General features: G+C 50.7%; 17 protein-coding genes across 17 annotated transcripts; 8 read left to right on the top strand and 9 right to left on the bottom strand.

Moving 5' to 3' along the window:
* Positions 1–10: 10 nt before the first annotated feature.
* OGAPODRAFT_75371 (uncharacterized protein) lies at positions 11–2,577 on the top strand (the record flags this gene model as incomplete). The annotated part of the gene is made up of 1 exon (XM_018356016.1): positions 11–2,577. One exon carries the CDS (start codon positions 11–13, stop codon positions 794–796), a length of 786 nt encoding a protein of 261 aa, XP_018212252.1. The 3' UTR covers positions 797–2,577.
* Positions 75–2,577, bottom strand: OGAPODRAFT_15719 (uncharacterized protein). Its single transcript, XM_018353914.1, has one exon. The coding sequence runs from the start codon at positions 2,560–2,562 to the stop codon at positions 793–795; it is 1,770 nt and encodes a 589-aa protein (XP_018212253.1). The 5' UTR covers positions 2,563–2,577; the 3' UTR covers positions 75–792.
* A 10-nt stretch (positions 2,578–2,587) lies between these two features.
* Positions 2,588–4,710, bottom strand: OGAPODRAFT_92718 (uncharacterized protein; the record flags this gene model as incomplete). Its single annotated transcript, XM_018357201.1, has 1 exon — positions 2,588–4,710. The coding sequence occupies one exon, from the start codon at positions 4,708–4,710 to the stop codon at positions 2,635–2,637; it is 2,076 nt and encodes a 691-aa protein (XP_018212251.1). The 3' UTR covers positions 2,588–2,634.
* Positions 4,711–4,811: 101 nt separating this feature from the next.
* Positions 4,812–6,104, top strand: OGAPODRAFT_11787 (uncharacterized protein; the record flags this gene model as incomplete). Its single annotated transcript, XM_018353296.1, has 1 exon — positions 4,812–6,104. One exon carries the CDS (start codon positions 4,812–4,814, stop codon positions 6,102–6,104), a length of 1,293 nt encoding a protein of 430 aa, XP_018212250.1.
* OGAPODRAFT_15718 (uncharacterized protein) lies at positions 4,901–7,229 on the bottom strand (the record flags this gene model as incomplete). Its single annotated transcript, XM_018353913.1, has 2 exons — positions 4,901–6,543; positions 6,681–7,229. 2 exons carry the CDS (start codon positions 7,224–7,226, stop codon positions 6,127–6,129), a joined length of 963 nt encoding a protein of 320 aa, XP_018212249.1. The 3' UTR covers positions 4,901–6,126.
* A 94-nt stretch (positions 7,230–7,323) lies between these two features.
* On the top strand, positions 7,324–9,212 carry OGAPODRAFT_75367 (uncharacterized protein). The gene has a single exon (XM_018356015.1). It carries the CDS (start codon positions 7,388–7,390, stop codon positions 7,862–7,864), a length of 477 nt encoding a protein of 158 aa, XP_018212248.1. The 5' UTR covers positions 7,324–7,387; the 3' UTR covers positions 7,865–9,212.
* On the bottom strand, positions 7,324–9,363 carry OGAPODRAFT_98060 (uncharacterized protein; the record flags this gene model as incomplete). The annotated part of the gene is made up of 1 exon (XM_018357987.1): positions 7,324–9,363. One exon carries the CDS (start codon positions 9,361–9,363, stop codon positions 7,867–7,869), a length of 1,497 nt encoding a protein of 498 aa, XP_018212247.1. The 3' UTR covers positions 7,324–7,866.
* Positions 9,364–9,397: 34 nt separating this feature from the next.
* Positions 9,398–10,266, bottom strand: OGAPODRAFT_15717 (uncharacterized protein). The gene has a single exon (XM_018353912.1). It carries the CDS (start codon positions 10,191–10,193, stop codon positions 9,426–9,428), a length of 768 nt encoding a protein of 255 aa, XP_018212246.1. The 5' UTR covers positions 10,194–10,266; the 3' UTR covers positions 9,398–9,425.
* A 25-nt stretch (positions 10,267–10,291) lies between these two features.
* Positions 10,292–11,727, bottom strand: OGAPODRAFT_81627 (uncharacterized protein). The gene has a single exon (XM_018356545.1). The coding sequence runs from the start codon at positions 10,944–10,946 to the stop codon at positions 10,395–10,397; it is 552 nt and encodes a 183-aa protein (XP_018212245.1). The 5' UTR covers positions 10,947–11,727; the 3' UTR covers positions 10,292–10,394.
* Positions 10,292–11,727, top strand: OGAPODRAFT_15716 (uncharacterized protein). The gene has a single exon (XM_018353911.1). It carries the CDS (start codon positions 11,035–11,037, stop codon positions 11,671–11,673), a length of 639 nt encoding a protein of 212 aa, XP_018212244.1. The 5' UTR covers positions 10,292–11,034; the 3' UTR covers positions 11,674–11,727.
* A 103-nt stretch (positions 11,728–11,830) lies between these two features.
* On the bottom strand, positions 11,831–13,620 carry OGAPODRAFT_15715 (uncharacterized protein). Its single transcript, XM_018353910.1, has one exon. The coding sequence runs from the start codon at positions 13,552–13,554 to the stop codon at positions 12,814–12,816; it is 741 nt and encodes a 246-aa protein (XP_018212243.1). The 5' UTR covers positions 13,555–13,620; the 3' UTR covers positions 11,831–12,813.
* Positions 11,831–16,153, bottom strand: OGAPODRAFT_85823 (uncharacterized protein). The gene has a single exon (XM_018356816.1). It carries the CDS (start codon positions 15,029–15,031, stop codon positions 13,724–13,726), a length of 1,308 nt encoding a protein of 435 aa, XP_018212240.1. The 5' UTR covers positions 15,032–16,153; the 3' UTR covers positions 11,831–13,723.
* OGAPODRAFT_92709 (uncharacterized protein) lies at positions 11,831–16,153 on the top strand. The gene has a single exon (XM_018357200.1). It carries the CDS (start codon positions 12,050–12,052, stop codon positions 12,791–12,793), a length of 744 nt encoding a protein of 247 aa, XP_018212241.1. The 5' UTR covers positions 11,831–12,049; the 3' UTR covers positions 12,794–16,153.
* OGAPODRAFT_23301 (uncharacterized protein) lies at positions 15,487–16,026 on the top strand (the record flags this gene model as incomplete). The annotated part of the gene is made up of 1 exon (XM_018355242.1): positions 15,487–16,026. The coding sequence occupies one exon, from the start codon at positions 15,487–15,489 to the stop codon at positions 16,024–16,026; it is 540 nt and encodes a 179-aa protein (XP_018212242.1).
* On the top strand, positions 16,089–17,528 carry OGAPODRAFT_39142 (uncharacterized protein; the record flags this gene model as incomplete). Its single annotated transcript, XM_018355374.1, has 1 exon — positions 16,089–17,528. A coding segment is annotated over one exon (1,440 nt), but the record flags the coding sequence as incomplete, so codon positions are not given.
* A 744-nt stretch (positions 17,529–18,272) lies between these two features.
* On the top strand, positions 18,273–19,796 carry OGAPODRAFT_85817 (uncharacterized protein; the record flags this gene model as incomplete). Its single annotated transcript, XM_018356815.1, has 1 exon — positions 18,273–19,796. The coding sequence occupies one exon, from the start codon at positions 18,273–18,275 to the stop codon at positions 19,758–19,760; it is 1,488 nt and encodes a 495-aa protein (XP_018212238.1). The 3' UTR covers positions 19,761–19,796.
* Positions 19,772–20,146, bottom strand: OGAPODRAFT_15714 (uncharacterized protein). The gene has a single exon (XM_018353909.1). The coding sequence runs from the start codon at positions 20,110–20,112 to the stop codon at positions 19,804–19,806; it is 309 nt and encodes a 102-aa protein (XP_018212237.1). The 5' UTR covers positions 20,113–20,146; the 3' UTR covers positions 19,772–19,803.
* Positions 20,147–20,494: the final 348 nt, after the last annotated feature.

The following is a 20,494-nucleotide window of genomic DNA, read 5'->3' as shown; positions in this document are numbered from 1 at the left end:
ATCTCTTTGGATGACGCTTGTCGCGGGACGACATTTGGCCGTGGCGAGCCCTGATCCGTCCAAAACGGCCGAGACGATCAGCTACATCTGCAATCTCTGGGGATTCAAGGAACAAACAAGAACCCTAAATCTAGAACCGGGCATCTCGTTTGAAGACCTCGCTCCACTTCTGCACAGTAAGCTGGCTGTGGTTTTATTTGTTAACCTGGAATTCACTGATAGCAAGTTTCAGCAGGAGCTAGCGTCATATATTGATGTACATCACGGCGGCCGACTCAGCATGGTATCTGTGATTGCCAATAGAAACAACATCGAGGTCAGCCTGAAACAGAGTCTGGAAAAGCTCATTTGGCTGCGTGAAGTGCACCGCGGTGAAGTTCCTGAGACAGATAATGCTCCCTCGTGCTCAGCGTCACAAGAGCTCGAAACTTACCGATCCAGAGCCAAGAAGGTCAAGATTGTTCGTGAAATTAAAACCTACATTTACGACATCGTGGTCTTCACGCGCATGCACCGAATGGTGGTTGCCGGACTGCCAACTTCGACATGGAAAGATATGGAACTATTCGTTCAGATCTACGCTGCTATCCATGACATGGACTATGTGACACCTGCAATGGTCAAACTGGCCGCGGCCAAGGTGATCCCGTTGCACATCCGCATGGTCAGCAAGCCGGAACAGGAACCGACTCTCCTCTACGGTAGCGACCCCAGACTTGTCCAGCAACTGGTGAATGTATGGGACGCAGATCTGGTCGTTGAGGACGTGCTCAACAATGTCCAGCCTCCAACTTAGACAAGCTGGACTTTCCAGAACTTTAAACAGGAATCTGCCCCGCCGCTGACAAGCTCGTTTTCGCCGATCCAGCTCACGCCTGCAACACCCTCTTTATGGGCGTTCAGCGCCTTGACGTTCTTGGCTGGCTTGCTGACCGAGTACACTATGATGTTTGTGTCCAGCGATCCAGAGACAACGTGGTCGTTGTCTGCGTTCCAGGAGAGAGAGTTGATCCTGGATGTATGGAACGCCCATCTGGTAGTCACTAAGGACAGGTCAGCGAGCCTGTAGCAGTGGATTTTCCCGTTGACGTCTCCACAGGCCAGATATTCCCCGTTCGGCGAGATTTTCGACACAGACGGACGTGCACGCATCGGAGCCGTCGTTCCAACCAGCTTGAATTGTTTGTCGTACACGTTGATGGCGAAAGTCACCGCGTTGGTCACGACAATGTACGCCGAAGACACAGCCACAGAACTTGGGCTGTAGTCCAGTTTGTGCTGCGCAACTTCTCTGCCCTGTGGGTCGAGCACGATGAGCTCATCGTCAGTGATCACTGCGCCGAACTCGGCTCCAAAATCAGCCTGGATAGGCTGCTTCGACAACGTGGTGGTAGTGGCCAGTTTCCCAGAGTCTAGATGTTTTATTGCGTCATCCCAGCCAACGGTGACAGCGTTGTTTTCTGTGTTTGCGATGTTGACGACCAAATTGGAGTGCGTCTGGCCCGTGACCAAGTCGCCCGTCTTTGTCGCAAGGTCCCATTTCATGACTCTGCCGTCGTAGCTGCCCGAATAGATGATTCCGTCCACGACAGGAGACAGCGCAGTGATGGACTTTTGATGGCCGTACACAATCTTAACCGGGGACTCGGACGAGTCGGCAAAATAGTACAAATCGCCGACCAACGTGAGTCCGAGAACGTACTCGTTGGTCTTGACACAGCCGACAAACTGGTTTTCGAGCTTTTGCTCCAGTTGCCACGTTCGGGACGTGTTTCCGTCGACACTAGTCAATTTGATCGAGCCGTCCGCGGAACACGTGATGAAACTGCGCTCGTCAACCCAGTCGACGCCAAAAATGCCCGCTGAGTGCACACCTTCGATCTTGCGCACAAAATCGCCCGTCTTGCCGTCATACACCACAATTAAACGGTCCGACCCAACACTGACTGCGTAGTTGCCGTCCTTGCTGAACCTGACGTCTCTGACAAAGTTGGTGTGGTGACCGCGGACGGACTGTGCAAACTTGAACGGTGGTCCTTGCAAGAAAACCATTCCAGCGTCGTCCGAAACGGTCACTGCCCTGTACGGTCTGCATGGCCGAATACTCACGGCATTGATGGGTGCGCTGTGGCCAGATATCTCGCCAACGGTGTTCCCCGAGTCAGCCGTGAAACAATGGCCGTACCGCTCTCGTCCATCGCCCACAGCAATAATCCTGCTGGAGTCTGCGTCCCACGCAAGGTCGTTGATTCGACCGCTGATGATCGAATAATCTCCTTTCACAATCAGCTCTTCCGAAACACAGTCCCACACCTTCACGTTGCCACTCTCGTCGCCAGAAGCAACGTAAAAGCCCGAGGGAGAGAACTTAGCCACCGTGGCGGGGTAGTTGTGGCCTCCGAACTGGATGCTCTCATCTGGCTTGGACACCGATCGAATATACACGCATTTGCCGCTTGTGTAGACAACTCTATCAGACTTCGCGTCATACGACAAATGCACCGCTGTCGCACGCGAAGTTGCCGGGCTTGCCGCAAATAGACCGATTTTTTCAAACGACATGAATTTGAACACTTGTGCTACGGTGGTATAATTAATTATTTCACCTATATTTATTTACAGGTCGTGTACCGCTCATCCCGGTAGCACGCTGTCAAGCAACTCATCGATCGGCATCGTAGGGTGCGCTTGCCGGTCGTCGCTCAGTTTGGAAGTCGCAGAAACCTCTGCAACCGGCTTGATATCAAGAAGTTGCTCCAGACGGCCACAAACCGCGTCAATTTCAGCCGTCTGCTCCTCCAGCTCCACCGGCGACCGGAACTCGCACTTCCTGCCAAACAGTGTCTCCACAAATCGGCCGTACTCTTCAGACATCTTCTCGGTCGTCTCAAAAAGTGTCTCGTAGCGATCGCCAATTTTCTGTGCTGCTTTTAGCTGTCGCAAATACACCTCTCGCATCAGGTGCGAGATATAGTGCAGTTTTGGCGAGTTCTGTCTCAATAGCCTACGCGTGGACTTGCTCACACGGAACATCGATGGATCATCACCCAGCATTTCCTCTGTCGGAATAGGGAACGATTCCGGGTCGTTTAGTTCCACAAACCGGTGATCTTCCGGCTTTTTCGAGCTGTCCGGTCCGTCCAAATCCATCAGATCCACCAGCTGGCCCATCTCCTGCAACATCTCCTCACTTGGAAAGTTCTCACTGTCCGAATTGTCCCGGCCATTAGTTTCAGCTACACCGCTTAACTTCGCAAACGTCGATAGTCGCTCATCCTCGGCAAACGGGAGCGCCACCAGGGAAAACCCGTAGTGGTCGGGCACACCGTCCATCTCCTCCAGCTTGCGCTTCTCGCCCGTTTGAACCTCATGCTTGTACTTTGTAGCGTCCGTCAGCACGACACAGGGGCTCATTGCTACCAAACGTGCGGTACCCGCGTTCCGCTTGACGTAGCGCACTATCGCCACCAAATCGTGCTCCAGCAGCGCCTGTGCAAGCATGTTGAACCCAAATTGGTCGCGCACTGAGCTGTTCTGGTTATTGAGCAGAATTTCGGCTTCGCCGTGGAAATACCACGGCGGAATACTTTTGCGACGCACAAACTGTAAAATGTCGAGCCCGGCGTACGTGTTAATACTCAGCAGTTGCTTTAGCGACGAGGTGACCGGCACCGTCGACGAGCCGTAGCGATATGCCTCTTGGACCTCTGTCGCGTCGAGAAACCGCGGCTCTGTCGACTGGCTATCCGGTTCTGAGCTAACGAACTTGTCCGTGGTATGTTTAAGCTCCACCAGATGGCGAGTACCCGAGTCGGGGTCTTGCTGGACGCCCATTTCATGTGTGAATTGCATTTTCTGGCTCTTGGTTAGCGGATAGGCGTCAGCCTGGAACTTGATGGTCACAGCGTCGGAGGCCGGGTCGTAGTCGCCAGTGTACAATTTCAGCTCTTTCTTGTCCAATCGGAGCGCTGACGCGCAGTTCTTCAGGTCCAGACTGCACAAGTTGCACCCCAGCCTAACCTCGCCCGTGAACAATCGCATAGCACGGTATATTCGCACAGGCTCCTTTTCCCAGCGCAGCAGGTCGCGGAACTGCTCCAGGGAGCAGAAATATGACAGCGAGGCACGACCACTGCTCTTCTGCAGCCGAGCCATTAGTTCGTCGATCTGATCAATATTGGCAGACACCACACTGCTGTCGGCTTCTGTTTCGGCCATGCAGCTCACTATCGTAATTAAGGCGTTGTAGCCAATGGCAGCGGTGCTCACGAGCTCAGTAAGCTGATCCCAATTGGTTGGATTTTGCATATCTGACATGACATAGACGGTGTACTTTTCCTTTTTTGTCTTTTTCGGGTTCATCTCCATGATCTTCTGCAGAACGATGGCCAGGGACCGCGGCAGGTCTACCTCCAGCTCGTCCACAGGGTCTGTATTGATATTGACTGTGTCCTTCAGTCGTGCCATGCGGTCCCAGTCGTAGTGCTCAGGGCCCTCAAGAACACAGTTGTTCCAGTTCCCGGGGCTGATCGTGTCCATAGGGTTATCTGTGTGTTTGTCATGCAGCTTGGCGATGCCAAAGAGATCGGTCTTCTTGCCACGCATGGCGCTGCGTAAAATCAGCCCAAGTGCCAAGTCTAAGCAGGCGTCCAACTTGGAAGCCATGCTCGGCGACTGGTCGACGACGAAGAAAGTTATTTCTTTCTCCATAAAATATAAAAAAACCAAGACAAATTAAATCAAATAAATAATGTAGATAAAATCAAGACAAATTAAATCAAATAAATAATATAGATAAAATAAAATATTTCATGATCCGATACGGTGCCCTTGCCCGCGCACGGCCGCTCAAATTGGCCGTGCAGACACGCAGCATCATGAACAGACAACAGAAAGAGGAGCAGCGGTTTAAGGAACATATGGAGGAGCAGCGAAGAAAACGCAAGTGGTCAACCTATATCACGTCCTCAGTTGCCGTGCTTTTAGCAACCTCCGGCATACTATACATCTGGCAGCCATGGAACCCTTTCAGTACAGAGGTGAGTCGTCACCTGCGCAAGGGTCTGTGGCTGGAAACCAGCAAAAACATCGATTACTTGAAAGCGTTGGAACACTATCAGGACGCCCTCCGGCAGTGCAGAAAGGAGGAAATGGATAATCTGGACCCACGGTACACGGGCATAGTCCTGAAAATAGCAGAGATGTACGAGAAGCTGGAGATGGTGGACAGACAGCGCGAGGTGTACCAGCGTCTTAGCGACTTTCTGTTTGCCAAGCTGGTCAATGATGAGGTGCCTCAAGAGTGGAAGGACAAGGTGATTCAGCGAGACCTGGTGGTGGCCACGCGATTGGCGACGCTCGCTCCCGCGGGCGAGACGAAGCGTGTGATGCAGGAGTTATGGGAGCGGATGGGTTATGCGGAACAGCAGACCGTTGCCAAATTCCCAGTGCTACATGTTGGCGGCGAGCTCGATATTATGGAGGTGTTGCAGCTAGACTCGTGGAGTGCGAAAAAAAAATTCATAGAGCAGCATCTGCCACAGGCAAAGAAGTTTCTGAGCCAATGGAGTGTTGAGTGGCCGTGCTACATGGAAGACCTTGTGCGCGCGCGCGATCTGTACGCAACGTTGGCGATGTTCACTGCGCCGGGGGACGTGGCTGTGAAAGTGTTGCAATCCAACATCTTTTTCATGAAGATCTCGGGGCTGGAGCCAATCAAGATGAGCACGGCGATGCTCAACCTGGCGTCTGCTTACTACTTCAAGAGCGAGCAGCACGACTCCCGGATTGCGCTGGTCGGGCCCGCAGACACGCTGGAGAAGCAGATGTTTGTGGAGCACGAGAAAAAAGAGGCCCAGAAGGCGCGCGACATGAGCGCACGACTGTACCGCACAATCATCAGCCGCTACCAGGGCCAGGACGAGGACTCGCGTGTGTGTCAGGCGATGTCGCTTTATTCGCTGGGGGTGTTGAATAAGGGCCAGAAGGAGGCAGAGACGTATTTCAGCCAGGCGAGAGACGTGGCTGCCGAATACGGGCTGGTGCAGGTGATCGATAAAATCGACAACGAGACGCTGCTCCCAACACCATTACAGCAGGTCTAAAACATATACTTTGCTATATTACTTACTGCGAGGTCATGACCTGCCAGACTCTAATCACGTTGTCAGTGTAACCAGAGAACAAGTTCTGGCCGTCGTGGGACCAAGCAAGGGAAATACACTCTGGAGTCTTGCCCTCGGCAACCTCAGGCTTGAGCTCCTCCTTCAAAGTTCTCTCCTGTAGGTTGTAGATCTTGATGGAGCTGGCAGTGGCAACACAGAGCCAGTATCTGTTTGGCGAGAAGGCCAGGGCGTTAATCTCGTCACCGGCTTGAAGAGTGTACAGAGTCTTCTTCTTGGAGCTCATCTCCCACAGGATGATGGCACCGTCCTTTCCACCAGAAGCACACAAAGATCCGTCTGGGGAGATGGTGATGCAGGAAACGTAACCGTTGTGGCCAACAAAGTCGGCAGCCAGGGTGTAGTCTCTCAAGTCCCAAGCCTAGAATAGTTAGTAAACCAATGAAAATCCCGGTGATCAGAGATCTTGGTGATATTTTTGTGTCTCATTCGGTTGCCCGTCTGAAGTAGCAAATATGTGATACATCATGTCACCGGGTGATAAAATATTCAACTTACCTTAACGAGTTTGTCAGAACCGGCAGAAATAACAGTAGCAGCCTTGGCTTCGTCAGTTGGAGAAGATGGAGAGAATCTCACAGCGTTGACCCAGTCGGTGTGGGACTCCAAGGTGGCCATACATTGACCGAGAGAGTTCCAGACCTTGACGGTCTTGTCTCTGGAGGCAGACACAATCTGTCTCGAGTTGGCGGCAATGGAAACAGACAAAACGTCTCCCTTGTGTCCAACAAATCTAACGACAGATTCGCCGGTATCGAGCTTCCAAAGTCTCAAGGTCTTGTCCCAGGAGGCAGAGATGGCGTACAGTCCGTCTGGAGAGATGGCACAGTCTTGGACAATGTGCGAGTGGCCCTTCAGAGCCTTCTTGGCAACACCGTAGTTGTTCTCGTCTCTAGTCAATTGCCAGGTGATCAGGGTCTTGTCTCTGGAGGCGGAAAGGAGCAAATCTGGGTTAGCTGGAGAGGTAGCAAGGGAGGTCACCCATCCGTTGTGGCCGTGCAGGGTTCCTCTGAGCACTAGAACTTCGACAACTTCGTCAGCCATATTGTGGTTATATGAAGAATATAATTAAAATTTTCAATTTTTCAAGGTTAGCCCCAGGCCACGTACAGAGGTGCGAGGGTGAATCTGTGACTGCTAACTTCGATAAAAATCCATCTTAAAATCAAGTTGTACGCGCTTGCTGCTTACCGGTGCACGGGTGAATGTCGGGAAGGGACGTTTCATACATACAATCCAGACTCGACTCGCTCCAGGAGGTCGATGTCCGGCTCGTGTCGATGCTGGACAACTTGTCGACCACGCTCGACCTGCTCAGGAGCCACAAACACGCCGGTGTTGCGAACGAGGCCGAGTTCAAGACCGCGGCCTCTGGCTTCTACTTCGACCTCAGCCACGCTGCTGCAAGTCTAAGCAGAGAGGTGAAAACGATCAACAACAAGATCACGTCGCAAACTGGCGAGCTCGACCTCTTGCCCGTCCAGATAAATAAAAAATCTGTCTGGGTGAACGACGCCAAGCTCAAGGAGGAAATACAGTATTTGGACCAGCTGGCAGACTTCAAAAGCATCGAGGTTCCGCCGGACGAGCCCGAGAAGCCTGAAGAGTCGCCCAACGACGACAAAAAAGTCCCAGAAACTATCGATTTAGAGGATATCGACATGAACGACGCAAGTACATGATACTACCGCTTTCCTATAAAATAGCCCACGAGCCCGGCAAGCAGAACAGCCAACACCGTAGCTAGCTCGTTGTAGCGGACCCTTCTGATGCTGGGCAGCCTATAGACAAACATCAGCCAATTGCTCTTGGCTCTGGAGTACGGAGCATATCTGTCTTTCAGGGCTACCTCGTACCAGTACGGCTGTTTGAAAATCACCTTTTTGTGTGTAAAAGACTCGATCGAGTACTTTCCGTGGTAATTGCCTGTTCCAGACGTCCCAACGCCACCAAACGGACACGTATGGATGCCGGCGTGCACCAGAGTTTCGTTGACCAAAAGAGCTCCGGACCGGATCCTGTCCACCAACTCGACTTCCTCCTGCTTGTCAGAGAATATGTACGTGGCCAGTGGGGTGTCATGGTACTTCTGAATCGTTTGAACAGCTTCTGCCAGCGACGAGTACCTGAGAACCGGCAAAATAGGGCCAAATATCTCAGACTCCATCAACGGGTCGTCCCAATCCACGTCCGTGACCACCGTTGGGGCCAGGAAATTTGTTTCCGGGTCTCGCGCACCCCCAAACAGCAGCTTACCGCGGGTTTTCTCTAGCAGACCTACCAGACGATAGAATGAGCTGCTGTTGATGAGATGCGTATAGTCTGATGTTTCTGAGACCTGGTACGTTTTTTGTAGCACAGCCAACATTTCTGCCACCACTTTGTCGTACACGGAGTCCTGGACGAGCAGGTAGTCCGGCGACACGCAGACCTGGCCCGCATTGCAAAACTTGCCCCAGAAAAGTCTGGCGAGTGCTGTTTGGATGTCTGAGCAGCCCGAGGTGATGAGTGCTGGCGATTTCCCGCCCAGCTCCAGCAGAGTCGGAGTTAGCGACTCGGCCGCCTTGGCGTGCACTATTTTCCCCACTGCGGTAGAGCCCGTGAATACGATCTTGTCGTATTTCTGCTTCAGCACCGCCTGGGCCTCTTCCAGACCGCCACTAACGACCACCAGTATTTCTGGATCCAGAGCTTCTGCCAGAACACGAGACAGCACTCTGCAGAATTCAGGGCATCTGTCGCCCGGCAATTTGAGCACAACGTTGTTTCCGGCTGCAATTGCACCTGCCAGCGGGCTCAGGGCAAGCAGCAGCGGGAAATTGAATGGCGACATCACCAGAATTGTGCCCAACGGCTCTTTCTCGATCTTGCACGAAGCGACGCTGAACGCGACGGGCATTGCCTCGGGAGTTTCCGGGGCAAGCAGCGACGAGAGGTGGCCAGCCAGATAGGCGAGCTCGCCCAGCAGCGGGCCAAACTCGGCAACCAGCGTCTCCTGGGGCGAACGGTGGAAATCGTGGAGTAGAGCCGAAACGATGCTGTCCTGGTGTTTCTGAAGCGCATCTTTCAGGGAGAGCAACTGCGCCTTTACAAAGGTTTGAGACTTGCGCGGACGAGCAGTGAAGTTGAGACGAAGCTTGTTAACAGCCTCGGGAATTTCTCCTAGAGCAACCAGAGACATTATTTTAAAAATAAAAAAATCGCTCCATAACTATTTTACCGTATCAAAATATATGGTCCATATCATCTCTTGAAAAATTCGCGTATCAGTCGCTCTTTCTCGTCCTCGGCCCAGTCGTGGCCCTTGCGTCGGCTCGCACGATCGGCAAGTCTACTGTTGAAAAGCACCAGCAGATAGATGGCGATTAGTGAGAGCACCAGAAATAGCACAGAAAGCAGCGAAATAATCCAGTACTCGTTGTGCTGCACAAATTGGGTCCAGCCCCTGCTCTCATCGTAGTCCGGCTCCATATCGCTCGCAAGGAAGATCTCATCCTCCAGGTACTTAACAACGACCAGAAACTTGCGCCCCACGAACGCCGTCTGGACGCCGAAATGCACTAGCTCGAAATAGAGCAGCCGCACATTCACCAGCTGGCCACCCCTGTAGTCGTACACCTTGTTGTTGATCTGGACCGGCTCCATCGGGACGTAGTCAATAGATCGGCTGTTGCTGCGGAACCAGCCGCAATCGCTCTGTGGAAGGTTTTCTGACGAGCTTAAATTGTAGATAAGCTCCTGGTGCAGAATGTTGCTCAACTTGCGGTCTCCGTCGTATTTCTTTACCATGATTTCCAGACGGCCAAAAACGTCAGGTCGTTGCGTGGTAAGCCCGTCGTTGTCCTCCAGTGTGTAGGTGTTGAGAAATACGTTGATATGGTCATTTTCGTACGAGTCGAAACTGATGAGCAACTCTTCTGCCACAGCCTGATCCGAGTCGCCGCTCTTCTCCGGCACCTGCGCAGAAACCACGCTGCTCAGTAGCAGGGTTAGCCAAACAAACCACAACATATGGCCAGAAAGCGCGTCCTTGTTATACACTTTTCGAATCGACAAGAAGCTGCGAACGCCTTGTTGATAAGGCCGTGTCTTATATATAGGACCTTTTTAACTTTTTTACTCTACATGTAAATTTCCCAATTTGGGTCAGCTCCTGTGGCTGCGAGCCCAATTTATCTATCCTGAAATACGACCGACGCAGTGTTGTGCAGCTCAGCTTAGGTCGAAATCGTCGATCTTGTTCTTGTACTTGAGCACATTGTGCTTGATCTTGGAACTGTCCGTCCACTGCAAGTAGTCTTCCATGTTTCTGGTCACCAGGAACGCCGGATCGGTGATCACATCTGGCCCAACTCGCACATGGCCCTGCTCCACAAATTTGACCGCGTCCGAGATGGTCTCTGCCATCTTGAACCGGCACATCACTACACCGATCCGCCTCCTGCAGAAAGCGCTGACGGTCACCTTGTTTTCCAGGTCCGATATCTTGCTTTTCGTCGCCAGAATTCCCATGGCGTACAGCTTGTCCAGAAGCAGCTGTTCGTGCTTGATTCTGAACGGATCGTTGGGCTGTAGAAGGGCGAGCTTGTGTGCAATTTTTCTGATGTTTCCGCATATCTTATTGTACTTGTGGTAGTCCTCCCTATTTTGCACGTGGTATGTTCGCATCACCTGCGTGTCTCTGTGTCCCTGGTCCTGCTTCCAATCCAGGAAGTCGACCTTCTTGAGCAGCCGCTGCTCGTGGTGCTTTAGCTTCCTGACCATAGTATATTATTATATTTTCTCTAATTTTTTTTTTTCTCACCCATACACCAACCAAAGCTGGTTTCCAAAATACTCAAATTTTATCACCATGTCTTTTGTTCGGTGGTTCTCCAGCCTCAGACCCGTGCTCTCTCACATCGGCTCGTCGCCTGTCGTGATACCGCCACAGGTGGAGTTCGAGTTCATGGACCTGCTCGTGCCGAAATTCGTGCCCAAAGGAGCCAAGTCTCTAAGACTCGACAGAGTGGTCACGGTGAAGGGACCCAAGGGAAAAATCGATCTTGTGTTGCCAGAGTTTGTCCAAGTGCAAAGCTCTGGAGGCAGGGCTACCGTTTCTGTGAAAAGGCCCGAAGACAAGCTCCAGAAACAGCTTTGGGGAACCATGCGCGCTCTACTCAACAACGGCGTCATTGGTGTCACTGAGGGACACACCTCCACACTGAGACTCCAGGGCACTGGTTACCGTGCCATGTTGGAGGATGTGGACGGTGTCAAGTGGGTCAAGATGAAGATTGGAAAGTGCGACTTGCAGGGACTCCCGATTCCTGACGGCATCACCGTCACAGCTCCTACGCAGACCCTTTTGATTCTGGAAGGCTGTGACAAGCAGCAGCTGAATCTCTTTGCCGCCAGCCTGAGAAACATGCATCCTCCAGAGAGATACAAGGGAAAGGGAGTGTATCTAAACGGCGAAACCGTCAAACTGAAGGACAAAAAGGTCAAATAGTGACCTCTGTACGTAGCGGACTGTACATACACGATAAAGCGACCAAACACACCAGAAATGCACAACCGCGTTGTCCGTGTCAGCTAATATTTCTGGTTGCACGGGCTCTAGAAATTCCAGTTTTATCGCGAAATAATTTAATTTAGTTATAATGAATGTCGACTCAGGCACCCCACAGTATTGGAGCCAGTACCAGCTTTCCGAAAACATCGATGCGCACGAGTCTTTTCCAACGCCCCTGTCGCGGGGTAGCACCGACCAGACAGAGTATAAGAGCCCCCAGGTGCTGGACAGAGAGATTTTGCAGCAGCAGCAATTCCAGAATAACGGGACCCTCCACGGGTACGTCTCTCCCTTGAACAAGGAGCAAAATCGGATGTTTGCGGACACCTGCAACAAGGCGGAGGAGTCGATCCGAAAAGACGTAGGTGACGGACTCTGGCAGGAAGTGTTCTCGGGTACCACCAAGAAGTCCAAGCGACTGGGCTCATCCGCTAGCAGCGAGTCCTCGAATACGAACAGACCGCTGTCTGAGGAGGCGCTTTTGGCAGAGAAGCGCAAGGCCCAAAACCGCGCCGCGCAGAGAGCCTTCCGGGAGCGCAAGGAAATCAAGCTCAAAGAGCTCTCCGCTAAATTGAGCCAGTCGGAAAGCGAAAGACAGCGACTTCTTCAGGAGATCGAGCAGCTGAAACAGAAAAACACGCTGCTGGGCATCGAAAATGAGATGCTCCAGAAAATGGAGAAACCAGCGTTACCGAAAGGCCACTCGTCGACGCGGGGGCAATACGATTTTCCTCAGACCAGAGAAGATTTCATCAAGTCGGTGGTGGACGTGCGGACGTCGGCCCCTGAAGCGCCTCCCGCCGGAGTCCCGCACTCGATGGTGGACGGCGTTCCGTATAGCATCCAGGCGTACAACCACAACAACGAAAAAGTGCTTACCGTGGCTGCTGTGTGGGACTATCTGAACGAAATAGCGTCCGAAAAGGATATAAACCTGGACATTCCAGGAATTATCAGCCAGCTCAGAGGCTCCGAAGTGTGCCACGGACACGGCCCAGCATATCCGGTGTCGGTTGTGAACGCGGTGGTGGAGAAAAATACAGAGTTTTTGATCTGATATGTACATCGATTTGATAGCTATTTATCCTGCAATATATGCGAACCATACCTCTTCAGAGCGTCTCTAATCTGAACGTACGAACCGTTCGAGCCAGAAACACATCCCTTGACGAGTATGTATCCCTTTTCGGCATTCACGTCCAAAACCTCGAGGTTGAATATCGTGTTCCACTCGTCTCCCAGATGTCCAGCCATCTTCTTGCCCGGCAGCACTCTGGCAGGCGTGGTGTTCATACCGGTGGAACCAGCGCTTCTATGGGCCAGAGACGTACCGTGGGATGCCGGAAGACCCGAAAAGTTCCATCTTTTCATCACACCAGCAAACCCTTTACCTTTGGTTTTCGAAATAACGTCCACAAACTGTCCTGGCTTGAAATGATCGGCTTTCAGCTGCGAGCCAACGGGAACAAGGCCGTTCTCATCCTTGACCTCAAATTCAAACAGGACCTCTTTGGGAGAGACCTTGGCGTTTCTATAGTGTCCCAACATGGCCTTTGTCTGGTTTTTTAGCTTGTGTCCATATCCAACCTGCACAGCATAGTAGCCGTTTTTGTTGAGAGTCTTGTTGTAAACCACCTCCACCTGATCAATTTCCAAAACTGTGGCAGGAACACGGTCTCCGTTTCTGTTGTAGAACTGCGTCATGCCGCGCTTGACGCCAATCAGACCCGGTCTGTCGAGGAGTCTTTTACGCAGTCGTTTGGCCTCTGGGCTCTTGAAGGGGAGCGGAGCCACACTTTTGAGGGCTGGAACAGCCATCGGCGAAATCAGCTGTCTTTTCGACACGGCCGGCAGCGCAGCCGTCGAGTTCAGCCGCCTAAGAATTAGACTGTACATGTGCGTTGATGGAAAACTTTTTGGTGGTTTTTTTTTCTTTCCAGCTTACATAATAAATACACTATCCGTCTTATTAGAATGTTCGGGTTACCTAGTAAGGAGTGTATGGGTACGCACATCTCTTGGCAAGCTTCTTCACCGGAGCAACATCTTTAGACTCACCAGGAATAATGTCCCTCTTGCTGACGTCGTTCTTTCTGAGCTCTTCCACTTCTTTGGGATCCTCTCCTTCGTATCCCTCCATGCCTGGCTTGATCTCGCCCTTTCCGTTGTTTTTCCAGGATCCTCCAAAGTGGTGGTGAACGTAGCAGTATTTTCCGCAATTGTTCTCCTTGTCCTCTCTGAAGGAGGCCCTCGGATAGATCACCACGTCGTCGATCATCACAGGAGCTCTTAAACCAGCAAAGAATCTCCACGAAATCACGTCTCCTTCTCCGGTCTCAGGGCCATAGAGCTCTCCGGCAATGTCTCTTTGGTGGTCTATATCCACGATCGTAGGGCTTGCGATCGAGTTCAGGTGCGCATAGATAGTGTCTGTCCACACAACAGGACCGGTCCACACCATGATATCCACGGAAGCACATCTATCGACGCCTTTGAAGTCTTTGTAGTAAGCCTGCAGTTTGTCGTTCTTCTTGGCCTGGAAAGTGGTTTCGACGATCTTTGCAATCAGCTTTCTCAAAATAGGATGTTTTGCCTTGGCCTTGAATGTCCACTGCTCAAACTGGATTCTTCTGGTCATGTAGTGCTCCCAGTTCTCCACGTTGATGTCCTCCTCGACGGCAACCACAAATCCCACATTTCTATCAGAGTCAAACCACGTGTCGACTGGCTTTTGCAGGTCTGTGTCGATGTCTGCGTAGACACCGCCATTCAGAAAAATCAGCAGGTATCTAGCGAAGTCGGAACGGATGATTTTGTTTGGCAACATCTCGAACGCCTCGAGCACCTCAGGAACGGTGTCTTTGAACCGGATTCTCAAAATCTCCAAGATCTCGTCGTCAGTCAGCAGGTTATATTTGTAGGTTGGGTTCTCGTTTTTCCACTTGTTCACGAGCTCCTTGTGAGGGAAGTCTGGGTCGGTGGAAGGCACCTTCCACATCTGCCAAATGCTCTTCTCAATTCTTCTGGCGCTATTGTCATATGGAAAGAACTTTGCCAGTCTCTCTGCAGTGACTGCTGCATCGTACGGGTTGGCACCCCGGAATTTTGGATTTAGCTTGTAAAAGTTGTTGAGATATTCTGAAACGATCTTGTCTTCCGTGTTGATAGACCAGCTGGTGGAGAACTTGAACAGAATGAGGCCCAGCAGCAACCCCACAAAAATGGAGAGTTTTTTGAATTTTGGAGACGTCGACGAGGTCGAATTGATGCCTCTGTAAGGCGACGCTTTGCTCATATCACTAAGAGAATGTGGCGGCGAGTTTCAGTCGAATATTAGGCAAACGCGGATCTTGTAAAAATGAGAAAGATTCTGCCAATCTTCCCTGTAATTTTGAATGTTCTCGTAGCAATCCAAAGCAAAAATGTATTACAAAAAGCTGACCGTGGCCGAGTTTATAAAAAAGCTTTCTGTTTAGTTGTCTATTTTTTTTTCGTTCTGTAGATCTTTTCGTGTGCTAAGGTGGACGCGATGTGTTAATAAAGAATGTCGCGAAATGGCTAAATGAGCAGATTTCGTGCGCCGAATCGTATTAGACACTTCAGCAACTCCTAACACACATTTTCACTTCAGCAGGCTCATTTTCCGCCCTGATGAGCATTACCCCTTAACTCATGTTTCACGTCGATCGACGCCCGGCCCAGCGTCGAGATGTTTTTTTTTCCATCTACTTGTCTAGCTTCTTATTCCTTATGTTCAAGAAATTCTCTAAAGAAGACATCCACACCCGGTCAAACGTCAAGTCTTCCGTGCAGCGTGGACTCAAGACGAAGTTCGTGGAGCAGTATCCGGGGTTTGAGCCCATCATCGACGAGCTCGTGCCCAAGAAGTCCACCGTTCAGCACTACAAATGCGAGGACAAAATCCAGCTCTACTTAGTGGATGGAGAGGTGCTGTTCTACCAGAAATTCGACGAATTGCTGCCGTCACTGAAACTCGTGCACAAATATCCTACTTTGTTTCCTAGAGTCCAGGTCGACAGGGGAGCAATCAAATTTGTGCTTTCGGGAGCGAATATCATGTGTCCTGGATTGACCTCCAAAGGAGGCTGGCTGCCGGAGGAGAATATTCCAAAGGACACCACTGTGGTGGTATACGCCGAAGGAAAGGAGCACGCGTTGGCCGTGGGCAAGCTTTTGATGAGCACGGACGAAATCAAGAGCGTCAACAAAGACATCGGCATTGAACTGTATCACTACCTTGGAGACGGGCTGTGGAATTTCCGTGAATAGCTGTAATGAGATATGAATGGTAATTTATTTGTAGCTGATTTTCAGAAATATTTCTTATTAATTTATTGTATGGTATGGTTTCTGACAACTACGGGATAGTTGTGGATTCCGGGTCTTCAGGCTCGCGGATTCAGATATACAAATGGAAAGACCCTGCTGGTCTACAGAACGAGTCTAAGGACCCAGCCATTTTGTCATCTGTGCCCCAGATTGTGCAGGAGGACAAGTGGACCTACAAAATCGACAAAGGGCTTTCAACGTTTGCAGATCATCCTGAGGACGTGTGGGAGGACCATTTTGAGCCTCTGATCAAATACGCTGAGCAGATTGTTCCAGAGGACAAGCTGGCATCCACGCCCATCTTTGTTCAGGCCACAGCAGGAATGCGACTTGTTCCCGAGGAACAGCGTGAAAAGGTGCTGAAAAGCGTGTGCAAGGCGCTGAAGGAGGAGACGCACTTCCAGATAGATAGGTGCGATGACCACGTGCAGGTGATTGACGGCGAGACAGAAGGCATATATGGCTGGATCGGACTCAACTATCTGAAGGGAAAGCTTAATCAGTACGATCCAAAGGTCCCTATCTCTGACCACGACTCCTATGGGTTTATGGATATGGGTGGGGCGTCCACTCAGATAGCATTTGTTCCCTCGAATGCAGTGGAATTGGAGCAGCACAAAGACGATCTGTACGAGGTGAGTTTGAGAAACGTGAATGGAGAAATACAGCGCTGGCCTGTGTTTGTGTCGACATGGCTGGGATTTGGAGCCAACGAGGCCCGCAAGAGACATTTGAAAAATCTGATCACGACTCTTCCCGACGGCGTGAACTACGACAAAGATGGAGACAGCACGTACGATATTTACGACCCATGCTCACCCAAAAACATGCACATCAAACAGGAGCTGAACGGCATCACTTATGAGATCACCGGTTTGGGAGACTACAAAACGTGTATGAAGCACGTTTACCCGCTTTTGCTGAAACACTTGCCCTGTAAGGAAGATCCGTGTCTTTTCAACGGGGTGCACGCTCCTACCATCGATTTCGAGAAAGATAAGTTTATAGGAGTGAGCGAGTACTGGTACACTGCCAACGATGTGTTCCACATGGGCGGAGCATATAATTTCAAGAAGTTTGAGGAGAGACTGAAAGAGTTCTGCGAGCAGGATTGGGAGCAGATTGAACTCAACTTTAAGAACAAGCAGTACGGAAGCAACATTCCAGAAGCCATCCTCAAAGACTCGTGCTTCAAGGCAAGTTGGGTGGTCAATGTGCTTCATGAGGGCTTCGGGCTGCCGCGAATAGGGTTTGAGACTGGCGATCTGTCTGAAGAGGAAGTGGAAAAACTCAACAAGCAAGATACTGAGCATATTCCGTTTCAGAGTGCAAACCAGATTGACGGAGCAGATCTCTCGTGGACACTAGGGAAGATTATTCTTTATGCGTCCTCGCAAGTACCGTCCAACGATGGTGTACCTGTTGGAGTGCTGCCGGGAGAAAGTGCACAGACGGCGATCGCCAGTGCGGTCAAACCCACACCCAGCGTTGCCGCAACGGACTCACTGAACGGCTATTTTGCAATGATGGTTGGGGTTTTATTATTGGCATTTTTAGGGTACGGCTTCTTTACCAAGAAGTTCACGCATTCCAAATTTCTCTCGAGGAAAGGGCTGAACGGAGTCCAGGCGAGTTCAATTAGAAAGTTCCAGCAACAATGCTCCAACAAAATCAGCAGCAAGCTGAAGTCTTTCAGACACGCATATATGGTTCCCGATGAGGAAGCGACTATGTACGAGGACCAGTTTACGCCGAAGCTGCCACAACGCGCTTCCTCCGCCTCGGTCCCACAAAATGCCAATTTCAACACACTCAGAACACGCTCTACATTGAATCTGTCCGATTTCCAGTCAGATATTCCTCAATTTGCGCGGTCGACGTCTGCAAACTCGTTACCTGGCAAGATCGGATCGAGCGCTCAGCTGGACAAACAGGGACTGCATTTTGATTTCATGAGCAAAAAATACAACAAATACGTCAACCGGTCTATTTCGCCAAACAGAGGTGTTTCATTCCCGCAGGCTCTGGGCCTGTCGAGCGGGTCGCAGGTGGAACTCAAGACATCAAACAAAAGTAAAGCCAGCGATTAGGGGCTGGCCGATCGACGCGATCGACGCGATAATTGATATAAAAAAATTCAAGGAAAAAAAAAATTTTAGATCTATATAAATTCTAGGAGTATAGGGATGCGTGTGAAAAAGCCCACCTCCAAGAGAACCACCACCCGCATGCGGGAGGGTATCAAGAAGAAGGCTGCTGCGCAGAGGAGAAAGGAGAGAAAGCACGCAAAGAAGGACCCTACCTGGAAATCGAGACATAAAAAAGACCCGGGAATCCCTGCAAGCTTCCCTTACAAAGATCAAATAATCACCCATATTGAAACCACAAAGAGAATTGAGCAGGAAGAGAGAGAAAGGCAGAAACTGTTGAAGAAGACTGAGACTACGCACGACGAGGAGATGATGAGCGAGGACGACGAGGAGCAGGAAGATGGAGGAAACCATCTGGCAGCACTGCTGGAATCCGCTGAAAAAGCTGCCGAGGAGTTTTCTGGACAAGGGGACACCGAACCGATGGAAGAGGAAGAGCTTGAGGTGAACGAGTACGACATCACGCTGAGTGACGACGAGGAATACACAAGCCAGCAGGAGAAGTCCAGAAAACAGTTTGACAAAATTTTCAAGTCTGTGGTCGAGGCGTCGGACGTGGTGTTGTATGTCTTGGATGCACGGGATCCAGAGGGAACACGTTCGCGGAAAGTGGAGGAGGCGGTGTTACAGAATTCCGGAAAAAGACTGATTTTTGTGGTGAACAAGGTTGACCTGATTCCAGACGAGAATCTGAAGTCCTGGCTGGACTATTTGAAACAGTCTTTTCCTACAATTCCTCTGAAGGCAAGCAATACAGCCACTAACGCCCAATCTTTTAACCGGAAGTTGACGCAAGCATCCTCAGCCGCGACTCTTTTGCAGGCTCTGAAATCGTACTCGCAAAAATCGAACCTGAAACGAGCCATTGTGGTGGGCGTTATTGGATATCCTAACGTTGGAAAATCGTCCGTGATAAATGCCCTGACATCGAGACATGGCGGATCGTCGTCTGTGTGTCCCGTTGGAAACCAGGCTGGAGTGACAACCTCACTCAGAGAGGTGAAGATTGATAATAAGCTCAAGATCCTCGATTCTCCGGGAATTGTGTTTCCTGACTCGAAGAAGAAAAGCAAGGCCCAGCAGGAGGCAGAGCTGATTCTTCTGAATGCCATCCCCCCACGACAGATTTCCGACCCGGTGCCTGCAGTGACGCTATTGCTCAAAAGGCTGGCCAAGAACTCGCAGATGGCTGAAAGTTTCAAGAATCTGTACCAGCTACCTCCGTTGCCGTCGCATGACCTGAACGAGTTCACGAAACAGGTACTGATTCACGTGGCGAGAAAACAGGGCCGTCTAGGCAAGTTTGGCGTGCCTAATTTACATGCTGCCGGACTAACCATTCTCAACGACTGGAGAGACGGCAAGATCATCGGCTGGACTGTTCCAAAGCCTCGCGAAGAAGCCAAGAACATCAGCAGCGTCAGCAGTCTCTCTGCTCCGGCCAAGGTGGAACAGACTACGATTGTCAAAGACTGGGCCAAAGAGTTCGACCTGGACACGCTATTCGCGGAGGTCGGAGTCTAAGCGTGTAATCCCTCAATATGAATACATTAGAGTGACTATAAACTTAAGCCTGGGAAGCCAAGAAAGCCTTGATAGCGGATGGGTTAGCACCGATAATTCTCTTCACCTCCTTGCCGTCCTTGAGGAAGAGGATTGTTGGCATGGAAGTGACGTCATACTGAGAGGCAATTTCAGGCAGCTCATCAACGTCGACCTTGTAGAAGTCGAAGCTGCTGTATTCGGCAGAAAACTTCTCCAGCATTGGAGCGATCATCTTGCATGGACCACACCAAGTTGCAAAGAAGTCGATAACCACGAGATTGGACACGGAAGTGGCTTGCTTGAATTCGTCGGCGGATTGGATAACCTTCATTTTGTGTTCTGTGTTTGAACCTGTAGCAGATGCGGTATTCGTAGATAAAATCTTATTCACTAGGAATACGAGTGTAATAAGTATCAGAAAACTTAGCATTCAAATTTTGCCGTTGGCGGACATCATTCAAATATATAGGGAGGCGCGAATTTTAGTTAGTCAGCAAATATTTGTAATACATAGCGGGTGGCCAGACAGAGAGAAAAAGGATGCGCATTTGTGCAGCCCGAGCAAAGTCTGGCTTAGTAGAGCCATGTAGAAGCAACCAGACGAATCACCTGTTGGGGCTCATGCGAGCACGGATCGGCTTCTTCCGGGTAAGTTTCGTTCTCAGCGTGCGTCACCCAAATTGGTTTTTCAATTAAATAAAAAAAAGGCAATT

This window comes from Ogataea polymorpha (genome assembly GCF_001664045.1).
Source record: "Ogataea polymorpha strain NCYC 495 leu1.1 chromosome Unknown OGAPOscaffold_2, whole genome shotgun sequence".
NCBI lineage: Eukaryota > Fungi > Ascomycota > Pichiomycetes > Pichiales > Pichiaceae > Ogataea > Ogataea polymorpha.
This window is presented reverse-complemented; position numbering and strand designations above follow the sequence as displayed.